This window comes from Prunus mume, linkage group LG3 (genome assembly GCF_029339155.1).
Source record: "Prunus mume cultivar Tortuosa linkage group LG3, ASM2933915v1, whole genome shotgun sequence".
In the NCBI taxonomy this organism is placed as follows: domain Eukaryota; kingdom Viridiplantae; phylum Streptophyta; class Magnoliopsida; order Rosales; family Rosaceae; genus Prunus; species Prunus mume.
In genome coordinates, this window is record NC_142700.1 from 7502430 (window position 1) to 7519074 (window position 16645).

At 35.6% G+C, this 16645-nt stretch overlaps 1 protein-coding gene across 1 annotated transcript in view; it reads left to right on the plus strand.

Moving 5' to 3' along the window:
* Positions 1 to 690: 690 nt before the first annotated feature.
* The window catches only part of LOC103325463 (cyclic nucleotide-gated ion channel 1-like), a 42003-nt gene continuing 26048 nt past the window's right edge, over positions 691 to 16645 (plus strand). The window contains exon 1 of the mRNA XM_089049083.1: positions 691 to 859. Within this exon, the coding sequence (XP_088905209.1) occupies positions 729 to 859 (131 nt within the window). The 5' untranslated portion in view covers positions 691 to 728. The remainder of the gene's footprint in view (positions 860 to 16645) is intronic.

Genomic DNA, 16645 nt, shown 5'->3' on the forward strand with positions numbered 1-16645 from the left:
TTGTTTTTGGGGAATTGTCTAGATGCCTAATGACATGCTTATACACTCAAATATTATCAGCCACAATAATCTGGTCTTTTTACTTATGTATAAATAACTTTTCTATTGTTTTTGAATTTACTATTTGTACATCCTATGGCAAATTAGTAGTGTGTGTGAGAAATCTCCCTCTTCTTTGTAGTTTAGATTATCACTTGTAGTTTAGCGTCTCCTACAAAGATTGTTAATTCATTAAAAAAAAAAAAAAACTAAATTTAGATGAAATTGGTGCGTATACAATCAAATCTTATGAATTAGTAACACAGTTTATTAGTTGAAAAATGATATGTAATCTCAATCATATGTCATTAAGTTTTATCAATTTATTTTGTTGAATCTGGTTAAATAAGCATGTCTCAAAGTTTCATTAAAAATTTACATATTTATATAACAATTTTCATAATTTTTATTCAATCTTCACCGATATTTCAGAAGTTATCGAATTTTAACACCTTGCTTACAATATCCAGAAGGAATTAAGAGCTCAATTACAATAGTTGCTTCATTTACTTTTTATCTTTAACAGCTCAAACTAAACTTTACAGCTAATCCAGCCAAACCCCACATCCATGATAATATAGCATCACCGACCTGTTCTCTGTAGACAAGTATTAGTTGACTAGAGTCAACTGTCCAGCTCATCAAGTTTTGTTATTGTCCTGTATAAAAGGCAATTGTGCCTTCATTCAATGCATATACAGACAAATAGAAATCAGTTTTTCTCTCCGGATTTTTTTCGTTGGGTCTTCTTCGATTCACGCACATCCTCTGTTTCCATGGATGTGGAAGGGGGAGAGGTAACCATCCCTTCAAGTTCCAGGTAAGTCGTCATTTGTTTTAACATGACATGTTATACATATAGGGTCTATTTGGAGAGAAAAACTCAAAATTGCCACATATTATACATATGGGGTCTATTTTAACCCGAAGTATTAAACCGGATTTTAAGTTTTAATTGTATTTGATTTGTTGGATTTGATTGAACTATCAAATGAGATCACCTTAATCCACCATTAGTTACATCAAGAATTATTATTTTGAGATATATTGTTTTGTATTTGTCTTTTATTTCCTGACTAGTTCAGGTTGGTTTATACGAAAACCAAAAAGGGTATAATCAGAAATATTTATTTTAAGATGACTTTTGTTGAAGAAATAAGAAGGAAAACCACTTACTAATGCAATTGTATATATTTCAGGACTATCGCCCCTGAGAATAGTAATGATGTTCTCGCACGTGTGGCCCATATCGTGAGGTTAGTATATGCATATAACTTTTGGTCGAAAGGTTTATTGGTTCTTATTATTCTTATTGTTTTCTTTATTCATTATTGTTTTCTTATAATTCATTATTGTTTTCTTATATATGTTAAACTCTTAAATAATTTATGCCTATGTTGAAGTAAGTAAGTACAAGAAATCTAAAGGACAAACTAAGCTGCAGTCGTTTATATATTTCAGGCTTCTCATTCAGATTATTATTGTGAAGGTTCCCGCATTTGTGTCGAAAATCGTGAGGTTAGTATATGTATATATACGTACCTTTTGGGGTTTTCAGGTGACCATCCTTATAGTGTAGTTAGATTTATTTCGAGCTAGTACTTAGCTTGCTAGTCTTTTTTTACGATTTAGGTTTATTGGTTCTCATTATTCATTATGGTTTTCTTATATATGTTAATTAATTAAAAGAAATTTATAATAAAACTCATTTCTTATATTGATTTTATATATAAATCCTAAAACCTATAAATTGAAGAAAAAAACCAAAACAAAGGTAAGCTGTAATATTTTTTTAATTTGAATGATGTGTGAAAAAAAACCAAAACAAAGGTAAGCCGCATTATGAATTTTAGAAAGAAAAAAAACATTGATCGTATTGTTTTAATTTCAGAATATGGATGCTACTAAAAGTCGTCTGTACATATGATTCGTTTTTCTTTTCCCTTCTGACATCGTTTCTTATCAGGCTGTATTTCGATTTCGGCGAGGATTGCTACAATAAAGAAAGGAAAGAGAAGGGAATTCTTCGGCGCATCTTCTTCTCTACATTAACGAGGAAACATACATTTATAATATCATGTATTGCAGTGTCAATAGATCCTTTGTTCTTTTACATTCCAGTCATCGATGAGAAGAACAAGTGCCTTGGAATAGACAAAAGGTTGAAGACTGCAGCTCTTTGCTTGCGAGCACTTCCTGATGCCGCTTTCGCACTGCGTACTATAATTTATCGTGTGTTTAGTATTTGTAAAGACGTATATGAAGGAAGGATGCATTTTGATAGCAATTTGCTTGCGAACACTTCTGCGATACTTTTCGGCATCTTTCTGAGTATATTAGTTGGCGGTTTCCTTATCCTTCCCATCCCACAGGTAAGAGATTGAAATCTCAACTTTTGTTGCTTAAATAATGCAAACGTTTGAGTTTTTATTTTGATACATGCAAACGTTTTTATTTTTTTTTCAATGGAGACCCAATTTTCATTTAATAATTTAGGACTATTTTGCCCTTTAAGGTAAATAATGGAAAAACAATTAAAGTCCTTGATTGAAGGCATTATTACCAAGAGGTATAATTACATCAGCGAGTATAAATTGATTTTTGTGCGATTGAAAAAAATAAACAAAATTCATATGCAAACATATATAATCAACAAAGTCAAAGAATTCAAAGATAACAAAAATAATCAGACACCAAATATCACATTTACAATATACAACTATTACGTACTACTGCAACAAACACATTCAAAGTGAATCCATATAGGAGGTTGATTAGAACTCCTCATTCATTCGATTGTTAATGTAGATTAGTAATCACATACCATATGAATTGGTTTGATTCGTTTGTGCTACTAGTTTGAGACCTAAATCAAATCAGTCTAAATTGTGTCGCTACATGAATTTGGTGTGAAGTTTGAGGTTTACATTCGTCTGCATAAGTACTTGAAATTTTTATCATATTCTTGAAAAATCCATCGAATTAGATAGAGTCCTCCTACTTGTGTGTATTTTATATACACGTGTGTGGCATTTAGTCAAGGTTTATTTGCCCACTTCAATCCTCGATCATATCCTTTTTGCCCACAATAGCTATTACGATGATAGGAAAATCAGTCAAGGTCAACCTTGTCTTATGCGTACATAGCTAGATTTTGCTTATTCACTCTGGTCTCTAACCAGCTGTTTTTTTTTTCCCAGTTGGCAATACTAGTTTTCTTTTTCAAGTCAGGAGGCTCTGGACATTTCGGCCAAAGAGTGACCACCGTGAACGTGTTCCTTGTTATGCATTATCTGGCCAGGGTTTTCTTAATCTACAGATTCAGTCAATATCTCAAGAACAAAACCAAAACAGGGGTTCAAGCTGCATTATATTTTTTCTTCTACGTTCTTTCTAGTCATGTAAGTTTTTCATCGCCATAACTCATAACGCACAATTTTATGTCTTATATCTTTAGCTTTGTAACTGCTACATGACCAAAGGCTCTTTTGGGACCATAATCATTTATAGGGAAAAACACCTTCCACGTGCATTTTCATATAATCATTTCCAGTGATTTTGCGGAAAAGCACATGGGAGAAGTGATTCTTCATAAAAGTGATTATTGGCCTATTCACAATCATTAACCAAAATTTGACTAACCTTTTTGAAGATGATCTAATCATGATAAAAATTTTGTGATTAGGTACTTGGAGGTTTTTGGTATTTCTTTTCCATTCAACGAGAGATATCATGCTGGCACCAATCCTGTAAAAATGCTGTAAGTTGTGGAGCTACTGATTATTGCAGTGGCAGTACTTCAAATCCACCAAATGCTACCGTATTTAATTTTGGAATATTTCTTGATGCCATTCAATATGGAACCACAAGATCAATGCATTTTCCAACCAAGTTCTTTTACTGCGTATGGTGGGGCGTCAGAAATATGAGGTACGCATATATGTATGTTAAGCTATTGATAGTCTAGATGAATTTCATATACTTTTCCACTTCTAACTAAAACAAAACTTTTAAAATGGATGCCCTGTAGGATAAAAGTGGTTTAGGTATTATCATTTATTTACAAAACTATATGTCATTTTGGTTACAAGTATTTTTTTTCTCAAATAATCCCTAATTCCTAGCATTTCAAAAATCCGGAATTTATTGAACATGATTTATTTTCAAAATCCCTAAAATTTCTCTAATAAGAAAAGAGAGAGTTGAGAAAATAGTTATGTAGTTTTCTTCTCATTGGCACCTTTATTTTCCTATTTGTGGTTACATGGATACCGCACAAGAGACACTTTGTGTTAAGGACAGCTTGTTGGGTCTACCCTACAAATTTTATTTTAACAATCTAAATTATCTTTTTTTTTAATGTCTTGATTAATAAATCATCCTTGACAAATACAATATTTTAAGAAAACATTAAAATGACAACCATTTCATTGAGTGGTAAAATGGATTTTGATTCAAGTTTTTTTTTTTTTTTTTTTTTTTGTTTATAAGGATGATCTTTGAAGAAATACCAAAAAAAAAAAAAAAATTAATAATAATAATAATAATAATAATAATAAAGGGTTTGAATCATGCAGATACAATATAAAATGGGTCTCACAAGAGTGGAAGCTTATTTGAGGAATCTGTTTTTAAAACTCTCTGTATATCCTAATATTTCATATCACATATCCTATATATTAAATACTTAATTGGTTTTTGCAGTAACTTTGGTACGAATATGCAAACAAGTAGCTATATGTGGGAAAACTGCTTTGCAATTATCGTTTCTTTGATTGGCCTGCTATTATTTTTATATCTCCTTGGAAACCTACAGGTACGCTGGTGTTGAATCATGATAAATCTTGATAAATAAATAAAAAAGATTCCTGATGAATATCTTATGTTTTTGATGAATCTCTTGATATTAGTAAATTTTTTAAATTATTATTCAGTTATTCGTGTGAAAGGATTTTCATCAATTTGGTCCCTCACTTGTCAAATGGTAACCATCTTAATATTTTCTTTCATTATTTTAATAGTAAATTGAGGTTAGACCCATAAAATTCATTTTAAATCACCTACAACTCTTTCCTTTAGTTTTCTATTTAAAATACCCAATGACTAGGATCCAACTAAGCAAGTTACCAAATATAACTTAAAATCTGATTTATTGTATTTTTCGGATTCCAAAACTACCCCTATTTATAAGTTAATGTGTTATAGGGGGTGTAACTAATGACATCCATTGAATTTGAAAAGATCTCCAAATAGTTGTAATGGATGTAGAAACTAATTTAGAAACTTATTTGAAATTAAATATTAAATTCCACATTAAAGTATCAGTAATCTATTTTTGAATTAATGGTGTTTTCCTTCTATGAATTACGACTAGTAATCTATTTAAAGTATTAGTAATTTAAATTCAATATTAAATTTAAGAATTAATGTTGTTGTCTTTTATGGATTATACAACCAGTATTCTCTTTTATTATAGTTTTATGAATAATAGTGTACATTCTAATTGTGTTGAAAAATAATTTGATAATCTATTTATTGTTTTGTTTTTAAAATATTTTTTTTAATGAACCTATTTTTTCTCCAAATATTGTACCTATTTTTTTTTCTTTATTACTTGTTTCATGAAAAAAAATTTGATCATCTTTTTACTGTTTGTTTTATGAAAACAATTTTTTTTAGTGAGCCTATTTTTTCTCTCAAAATAATGTACCTATTTTTTTTCTCTAATAATGTACCTATTTTTTTTTTCTAAATAATGTACCTATTTTCTCTCTCAAAATAATGTACCTAGTTTTTCTTAAATAGTGTACCTAAATAATGTACCTATTTTTAATTTATAAAAAATGTGCATAAATTTCAATTATACAACGTACCTATTTTCTATAAATTATTGTGTACCTATTTTTAATTTACGAAAAATGTACAAAAATTTCAATTATAAAGTAATTGACCTATTTATGTTAATTTTTTTTGGTAAATAATATACCTATATTTTTATACGTATATATTTATATTTTTCATATGTACATTATTGGATATGTAATTTACGAAAAAAGTGACTGATGTGGAATTGGTTGCACGTGTGGCCCACTAAAAAAGTGGTCTCACGTAGGGGTGGGCACGGTTCGGTTTGGACCGGTTCTTAGAGAAAAATGGAACCTGATCCAATAGTGCAATCCGGTTCGGTTTGGACCGGTTCTGCTTAATATTCATACAGAAATCCGAACCAAACCGGACTCGTCCGGTTCCTTCAATCCAACGGTTCCGGTTTTTTTTTTTTTTTTTTTTTTTTTTTTATAATAATAATAAACAAACCTGCCCAAAATGAATTTATATACTAACATACCTCAAATTTGAGGTTCTATCAAGCTTTCAACGCATCAAAATGAATCTAACTTTAACAAAAATGCAATCCAAATTCAATCCAACTTTAACATATAAATTACAACCCAAATTCAATCAAACTTCAACAAAAATGCAATCCAAATTCAATCCAACTTCAACATATAAATTACAACCCAAATTCAATCAAACTTCAACAAAATCAGTTCCAAAATAAATTACTAGCCAAATACAACCCAAATTCAATTCAAATATACATTACAACCCAAATTCAATCCAACTTCATTAAATTCCTCCTAACATTGAAAAGTAGTTGGAGCTATGGTGCTAGGTGTGGATGAACTCATAATATCTACATAAAAAAAACATAAACCCATTAAAACATTAGTCAAACATACATATTATATAATACATTAATAAAGCATATAAAATTACAAAGACATACCTAATTCAATCGATTCATAGAACTCCATCTCTTGAATTGTTGGCTCTTATTGTAAAGAGGAAATGCCATCCGACCTTAACTAATTTTGAGAACAAATTAAGGCCTCCACAATCTTAGGAGTCAAAGAAGCACGAAATGAATTAACTACCCGACCACCCGTGCTAAAGCATGATTCCGAAGCCACCGTTGATACCGGGATGGCAAGCACATCATTTGCAATAAGTGCCAACCCCGGATACTTAACCCCATTCAATTTCCACCACTTCAAAACATCAAATTCATCAACCACATCTTCAATAGGGTCGGTGATGTACCTATCAATCTCATGCTCCAATACCACAACATCATTTGCTCGAGTCTCTTTTCTCCAATTTTCGGTCATTTGCCTTCGTTTCTTTCCCCCTCGGCTTTGGCTACTACTTGTACTCATTGTAGTAGTATCACTAGAACAATAACTACTACTTTGAGTAGGTGGTGGTGGTGGTGGTGGCATGGCATATTCTTCATAAAACTTCTTTAAAATCTCTTTGATCTCATTCTTCTTCTTAACCGCATCTTCCGGGTTTTCAAACCGGCTTTTCAAGATAAACTCCAAGTTCCCCAATTTGTATCGAGGGTCAAGAACAAGAGCAACCATCAAAATTTGGTTCAATTTATCAAGGTCACCCCAATACTTTTTAAACTTCATCTTCATGTTAAGTGCCATGTCCTTCAAAACCTTGGAGGTTTGAGTTTCACTTAATATTTCCTCCTCTTCCATCAACAAATCCTCAATTTCTTCTTCCATTGCAATTAAGTCATGAAATGTGGTGTGGGAAGCGGGATGCAAAGTGACACTCATCTTCAATGTAGCATCATAAAATACCTTCAAAAAATTCACAAAGGTACGAGCATTGTTCCAATCTTCATTAGTTGGTGGTCCTTCCCTCTTTCCAGGGTAATGAGACATAACCACCCCATCTTCAAGATCCGGTTCATCTTCACCAAACCAAGAAATATATGGGCCTTCATCATCTTCTCCCATTCTCCAAAATGCCTTTTCAAACTTTAAGGCGGCCCAACATCATATATGTGGAATTCCACCTTGTTGGCACATCCAACACCACAAGCCCTTTGCATTCAATTTGCTCTTTCTTAACACAACTCTTAAAGTCCTCCAACCTTTTGGGAGAAGATCTTACATACTTCACAGCATTTCTTATACACACTATGCTTTTTTCCAACTTCTTCAACCCATCACGAACTATCAAATTCACAATATGAGCACAAGCTGTACATACAAGCTGTACATTTTAAAACAAGTTGTACATACAAGCTGTACATTTTAAAACAAGCTGTACATACAAGCTGTGCACATTAATACAAGCTGTACATTTTAATACAAGATGTACATACAAGCTGTGCATATTAATACAAGCTGTACATACAGATATAATCAAAACCAATTATCATACAAGCTATACATATTAATAACTATCAAAACCACAATTACTGTGAATAACAAATAAACCATGAAGATCATTCATCCACACCACCTTAAATCTTTTCAACTTGAAACAATTTTCTTTTATTTTTTTCAATTCTGTCAGTTGATAAAATATGACCTAAAATCAACTTGTGAGTACAAAAATACAAACTAAGAGCCTAGCCTAGCACAAGAATATCGAGTACGATATCCATTGGATTGGATGAGCATCAATTAGCAAATGAACATGGTTAAACATCCAAATTTCAGTTGCAAACATCCAAATTTCAATTGCAAAACATCAAAATTTCAGCTGCAAACATCCAAATTTCAGATATAATAACATACAGATATAATCAAAACCAATTTCAGCTGCAAACATCCAAATTTTAGTTGCAAACATCCAAATTTCAGTTGCAAACATCCAAATGTCAATTGCAAAACATCAAATTCAAAATATCTGAGAGAGAGAGAGAGAGAGAGAGAGAGAGAGATGAAGAATACCTGAGATAGACAGAATTGCTGCTGATGGAAGCTACGAGAAAATTGATGATAGTCTGCGTGAATTCTGCTCTTTGGAGGACACACAAATTGGTCAGACAGAGAATCGAAGGGAAACAGAAAAAAATAAAAAGAAAAGACAGAATCTATCTAACCTCGTGAGTGAGAGAGAGCGCAACGGTGAGAGAGAGAAGAGCGAAGTAACGACGGCGGCGCTGGAAGAAGAGCGACGGCAGAGAGGCGTGGACGTGATGGTGAGGAGAGAGAGAAATAGAGGTTTGGAAGAAGGCTCAGGGCAGCTCTGTATGAATGAAGGAACGAAGAAGAAATGAAATCGAAGAGAGGAACGAAGACAAAAAACCTAGGTCGTTCGATCAGCGTTTTTTTTTCTCCTCTGTGATGCGCGCATATGGTAGTAGCGTAGACACCCAATCAAACTTAGCCAAGTATAAAAATATTTATATAATTTTAAATATAATATAAAAATATATATATTAATTTTATTGGACCGGTTCCTTAGGGTGGAAAATCGAAACCGGAACCGGTCGAACCCGGTTTGGATTTTCTCGGTTTTGACTTTTTCGGTCAATACGGTTTTTCGGTTTTTTCCGGATTGGTTTGGTTGGTTTCGGTTTTACGGTTTTGCGGTTCCAATGCCCACCCCTAGTCTCACGTGAGGAGAAGTGTTGAAGAATACACGAGTCCCACATCAGAAACTTAACAAAATAGAAAGTCTCATATAATAAATGGTTCCACTTCTAATAACATCGAGGCCTTTTGTATAAAACCCTACACCTGCTAAACAGGTGGTTAAATTGGGGACAATATCGATGTTGCTAGTGGTAGGCCAAGGGTCCGTGTCACCACTTGAAATCCATAGACACCAAAACCAAAATCCCAAACACCGAGAGTTCAGTTTTCCTGTTACCATTTTCCCTGTGCCATGTTTCTTCCTTATTTTTGTGACACCTGTCCTCTCTCACTTACCATTAACCTAACTCTGTTAAGTCTTCATCTTCTCTACAATCCAGTGGCAACCTCCTTTGCACCCACCACCTCAAGCTTCCCTTTATCCCTCTTAAAATTGCCAAACCCGATCAAGATTGTTGAATTAAGCCACCTAATCTCCACTTCGAGTGTATTATCAACTGTGACCCTTGCTTTCCCTTCCTCACCAAATCAAAATTTTCTCTCCAAACGACCACATGCTCTCCGCCTCAACGATGCCGGAAAATCTTCAAAATGTCTCTTTTTTAGGTCTTTCAGTTCTTCAAATTTTCAGCATTGGAGCCCTTGGATGTTTGCCAGATCCGTTTCCTCCCAAAAACAAACAATTGATTCTCCTCAAATCATCTTCACCATAACAGACACAGAGAGAGAGAGAGAGAGAGAGAGAGGAGAGAGGGGTTGGGTGGAGAACGTGGGAAGGTTGTGGTGGTCGGCTGTTGGAGTTGGGTGGGTGATTCGTCGTTGGCTGCTGGGCTGCTGGGTTTTTGCTTTTTTAGTTTCAATGTTTTTTAATTCAATGATAAGTTAACAGAGTTATGTTAATGGTAAGTGAGAGAGGACAGGTGTCACAAAAATAAGGAAGAAACAGGGTGGCGCAGGGTAAATGTTAATAGGAAAACTGAACTCATAAACCAAAATCTTCCGAATGCGCCAATATCTCACTTCATTTTTTATTTTAATGATTTTTTAAATAATTTTTTAACATAAAACTGACAAAGTGGCTTAAAATGTTAACGTTTGCCAACTCAGTAACCAAATTAATCAAATTAAAAACTCAGATATTAAAATAGATTTTTGGAATAGACACACAGTGGTAAAAAAATGTATTTAACCCTTAATTATTATACGTAGACAAAAATGCAAGTTTTGACGAGTTTGTACGCAAAATAATTCAGCTCTAGTACATTTCGCATTAGCGCCCCGAGCTTGACCATTACATGTTCTTTTATCCTTTTATTTTTCAGTGAATGACTATTTATCTTTTTTATAATATATTATTTTATTCATTTATCTGTGATGCTATGCTTATCCTTTTTTTTTAATAGAAATTTTTTCCTATTGAGAGAGACGATAATAGTTTTAACTCACACACACTACACAGATGTTATGTTTATGCATATTTAATATGACGAACTGACTTCTTGTTTGTTATGAAACAGATATATATGCAACAAGCACTCACAAGATCGTTGGATAAGGAGAAGTTAGGACAAGAGAAAGAAAAGGAGATACAAATGTACATGAAAATGCAAAAAATTCCAGAATATAATATTAAAAAAAGGAATTGGAAAAAAACATAGATGTTGAAGTGAATGGGAATTATATATTTTCTGTTGTTGACAACGGGAGAAAACTTATGCACGACGGTATTTGCTGGAAGTTGCTGAAAAAAGTAGGTTCCTTCTTACTTTTTGCTCTTATTTCATTTTATTATTTTTAGAAGTATTTTCAGGAATCTCTATATAGGTCTTGTTTACTATTAGGAATGGAGAAAGTCATAAATTGTAGAACTTAGATAGAGTAATCAAGGAATTAGAATTGGATCAACTACTCTCCCCTAGTTAATCCCATTCTTGATTTTGAGGTTATTAGATTATTAAAATTGGTACTTAAGTATAAGGGGTAAAATTGAAGGATAATCTAGCTGACCACAAATTAGACCAACAAAATAATCCCAGCAAATGTATGACTAGCCAACAGCTAGTCACAAACTTAAGATCACACATCAAACAAAACACACATTCAACAAAAAAATCTCATTCCTGACAGGACCCGCCCGAATTTCTCAAAACCCAGAACTAATCCTGTGGAAATCCGACATCACCCGATGTCGGGCCCACTCTGAAACTATATTCTCATTTTCCCCAGAGGAATAAGGGCACGAGACTTTCTGCTGAAATATCGGCAGTCTCCCCTGTAATTTGGACTTTCCCCAAAATTTCAACATGCACAAAATCACAATTTAATAACCCAACCGGTAGCCCGCACAATATAATTTCATGCAATTCAAATAATCAGCCTCCGGCCTTCACATAACATAAGTAGTTTAAGGCCTCAGCCCAAATGGTATAGCAATCCAACAGGGTCTTGCCCCTAGTTCATCCACAACATACTAACACCACCCTCCCATAGCCAAGCGGGAGTATGAACAATTATCTAATCACACATCGGTTTCATCTGAGTTTCAGGACCCAAGACAAGGTTAGAACCCAACTCAATACATCACATAAATAAAATCTAGTATGCGGCTGCACCTAGGCACTACCCTAGGCTGCCTACATACCCCTTGAAAGGAATCAAGACACACGTAGTTCTTTCCTAAAACCCTTTTTCTTTAAATCACAACTCACCAAACACAATCTTTAATTTATCTCCTAAATACTCACAAAATCTCCCCATACGCCGGAACATCCAAAGCTACGTATGGGCCCTATCTGCACGCCGGAAAATCCTACGACATGTGGGACCTCATTATCATATCACAATATCTTCCTATATGCCGGTACTACCAACGCCACATATGGGGTCTGTCAACACGCCGGCTACTCCTACAACACGTGCGACCTCACAAGCACATCACGATATCTCCCCATATGCCGGTACTACCAACGCCACATATGGGGTCTGTCAACACGTTGGCTACTCCTATGACACGTGCAACCTCACAATCGTAGGGTGGTACTTATATTGTCATCAAACATCTTTATATATTTATAATATAAATATATATATATATATATATACCATAATTCCCAAAATAGCATAAACCTCAACCACAATATAACATCCGATAATTCCCCAATTAAAAACAATAAATTAATATCCTGAACCCACATAGTCAACATAACTCAACAACGCCCAGGACCTGTCCATATGGTCATTTTAATCCTCCTATGAAGATAAGACTACCCCGGAAGACCCGCGGTCAACCAAAGGTCAAACTACCCAAACTTGGTCAAATGGGCCTGTGGGGCCCACGACCTCCAAATTCCGATCCGACAGTTCCTATGAGTTCTACAAGGTTTAGGACATGTGTCCTGCAAGTTTAGTCCAGATCGGACGGTCGGATCGCTCACGATCACACGATCGGTAGGGTTGGCATTTTCGGAGTATCCAAGACTCCGTTTTACGATCCATCGAATCCTACACGATCCTAAGGATGTCCAAATTAACCTATAATAAACTCAGGACCATCCAACGGTCCAAACCTAGCGAACCCGGATAACGCGCAATATGCGATATCCGATCGACGATCAAACGATATCCAAATTCATATCCAAGTATACCGTCGTGCTCGGGACGACATGATGAGTATTTTAGTTGCCTAAGATCAGCCAAATAGTGGCCCATGCGTCGGCAGAGCGTGGGTGCCCAAAGCAATTTCGGTGGTCGGAAAATCTCCAAACCGCCATGCAAAACTTATACCCACATGATCAGCACCTAGAGTGGAGCAACTTTTGTTCTTGGACATACCCCAAAAAGTAGACGGAAGTGGCCGGAATCGGAGGCCGAAAATCGGCCAAACTTCCATCGTTTAATCGACCACCAAAATGCAGAAATCTCTCAAATCTAACATAACAGGCAGCAAGAACAGCTCGAGAGGTTCAAAATCCATACCTGGATCGTCGGAAATGGTGGCCGGATGCCGAGCGAAGCCTACGAAAATCAAGTGAAACCCCGGCCGTTTCTAAGCTTTTTCCGGAGGCTGGAGTGGCGGTCAGCGTCGGAAATTGGCTGGAACGCATCGGCGAGGTTGGTCCATTCATTTTATACCGGCACCGTGGGCCGGTGGCGGAGGTGGTGGTGCGTTTTGCAGATTGGGGAGAGGCTCGGGTGAGAGAGAGAGAGAGAGAGAGAGAGAGAGAGAGACGGAGAGATTTTTATCAAATCCTTTTCGCCAAAATTATGGTTATGCCATTGAGGGTATTTTGATCGTATCTCTCTCGTTACAACTCCGATTCGAGCCCACTACGTGTCTACGGACTCATCTTATCGTGCTCTACGCAACGGTACAATCGAAATGCCCAAATTTCTTTCTGGTCAAAAAGTCAACTTTAAACATAATAAAATATTTTAGGGACAAAAGGGTCTTTGATCATGTTTAATTTATAATTAAACATTTATTTAGGACCGGGTCGTTACAATTCCCCTACAAGCCTAGAAGATAACTACGTGACAACCTAGGTACTCAGAAGGATCCATCAATCACAAGTAGATTCTTACAAAAAAAGTAATCACAAGCTCAAACAATCTTAGGTAAGAAATTAGCACTACCTCCCTATGCAACATTCTTCTCCAAACTTAATTAAGCTAGCGGCTTGTCCTTCATGGAAATGGCAACTAGTCAATCAGCTTCTTCACCCTATGGCACATCAACTCAACTCCAGATAGAACAGAACAATGAAATATAGATTCTGAGATGAAACAGTCAATTTCTTCAAGAAATTAACCAAGAATTTGATCTAGACTAAAGAAGATGACTAGTCAAAATGAACCCAGATGCAGATTTTAAAAGTACAATAGATTTCAAAAAACCATTTTCAAAATCTCACAATGAAAAACCTAGACTTCACTAAGTAGAGAATGCAGAGTAAAATTACTCTACAAAATTCTCAATGGGTGAAGTAGATTTCGAAAATAGAGCATATTTCAAAAGCTATTTGAAAACCTAATTTCCAGAAGCCATGAACACTCTCAGACAACCCAAATAGAAACCTTAATTTTCCAAAATGGTGCAAATGAAAGAGATGATAGATTGAAACTTAGATGTGCAAAGATTAAGAGTGAAAGTCCAAAAGCCCGAAAGAGAGCCTTCTTCAGTTCTTCTTCGCCTTCTTAATTCTCCCCATATGTTTATCTAAAACTCTATCTCTCCGAAATCCCAAACCTTTCAAAGCCATGCTTGTGCAATCTCAAATCGTTGTATTTATTGTTTACAATTTTGTCTGAAAGTCTTTGCCTTTTTTACACCATTGCCATAAATAAAAACCCTAGCCTCACTTGTTGCTGAAAACCCAATTCAAAGCTTCATAATAGGTTTTCTGTCTGCAAATTGCTTCTTGTAGCAATTTGATGTTGGGGGTAGTATGTCGATGATAGTTGGGGGAAATGCAAAGGTATCATGCCACCAGCTACACTAGTGCAGTTAATAACAATGTTAGAGGTGGGACATCAGGGAGGGATTCTGTGTGAGCTGATTCAGCTGCATTGCCTGCTAACTTATCTCTAGCTTCTAGGCGCACATCGCAGTTAAACCCTTACAAGTTGAAGAAACCGGCTAGTGACCCTCACCTCATAGGATGAGTGTAAGTCGGTGTCAACGGATGGGCAGAAACCAGCTAGTGAGGAGTGTGAGACACATCCCTAGATTTTTTAGGATTGAAGCCAAAACCTTTTGTATTAAGATTGATGATTTATCTTTTGGGGGTTTATCTTGATTAATGAGAGTCTCATTTTCCACATATCCGTCGAACTGGGTTGTGTATTGTGGATTTTAAAACAGCTACAAGATGCTATGGGCAGGAACGAATAGAAATTCTTTCAAAAATTTAGAGGAAACTCCTATCGACTGTGGATGGAGAAGTCATGCAACAAGAACGGATGTTTTCTGAGGTTGTCCAAATGTCTGTGTTGTTGGTTGGAATTTCACAAGGTAGAGGAGGGCTGGGGTGGATAAAGCTAGAGGAAAGTTTAGCTGTATTGTTATTCGGCAAAAGCTTCGTAAAGAAAAGATCTGATCCTAGGGGAGAGGAACAGAATGAGTTGCATGATAAACCTAGAATTTCAGCTAAGTCTTATAAGGAGGCGGTAGAACAAAATGGTATAGTGGGAACAAAAGTGGAGAAGAAAAAAGAATATACTTTAGTAGAACAACACAAATCATCTCAGATGGTCATGGGAGGTGATGAACAAAACTCGAGTTGGGTGGTAGCCTGTGAGAGGAGTACATCAGACTTGGAAGAATATTGAAAAAGCTTTGGGCAGCTGGCTTCAATTCGTAGTAGAGTTATTTCCAAATCAAAATAACAAGGCATTCTTTGTTTGTAATAGTAAATATGAGGCAACAAGAGTAGGGGGAGCAAGTAAATTGAAGGTGGACAAACAACCGGAGGTGTTATTATGGTGTTGGGAGCAAAGCTTGAAGAACAACATAACAAAAGTGGTAAGCTACGGCGGTTGGATTGCTGTCACTAGGCTTTCGATACATTTGTGGTCCAAAAAGTACTTTGAACGAATTGGTGATTCTTGTGGGGGTCTGCTAGAGGTGAGTTGAAAGACAGAGAAGCTTAAATACCATTTTGAAGCCAAACTGAAGGTCAGGAAAAATATGTTTGGATGTTTACCCAAATTACTCAGATTAGCAAAAGGAAACGAGGTCTATTATGTTCAGATCAGACCAATTTCACCTACAATTTTGCCAATCCAGCCAGATCGTAATAACCCAGTGAAATTTAATCTGGTGTTGACTTAGGTTAGAGCAAACTGCATGGAGAAACAGTAGATAAAAGAAGGCGGACCGTTGTTCGAGGGTGCCTCGACAGATGGTAGACATACAGAAAAAAGGAACACATGCCTGACCACTGATTCCCAAGTCATGCGGAAACCACCGGTGGTCTTTGGCACCATCAAGGAAGCTTTCACACTTGACGAACAATCACGTGCAGCACCAAAAGAAAATGTGAACGTGGAAGATTGGGACACATGGCTGATCAAAGATGCCATAATGGGTTTCAAAGGATCTAAAGTTGGGCCTAGAGCAATATTCAATAAGGTCTAAGAGCTGGGAACGGCAATGGGTCTGATCCATCATAATGAAATGGGGGAAAAGGTTAGGAAAGCCCAGG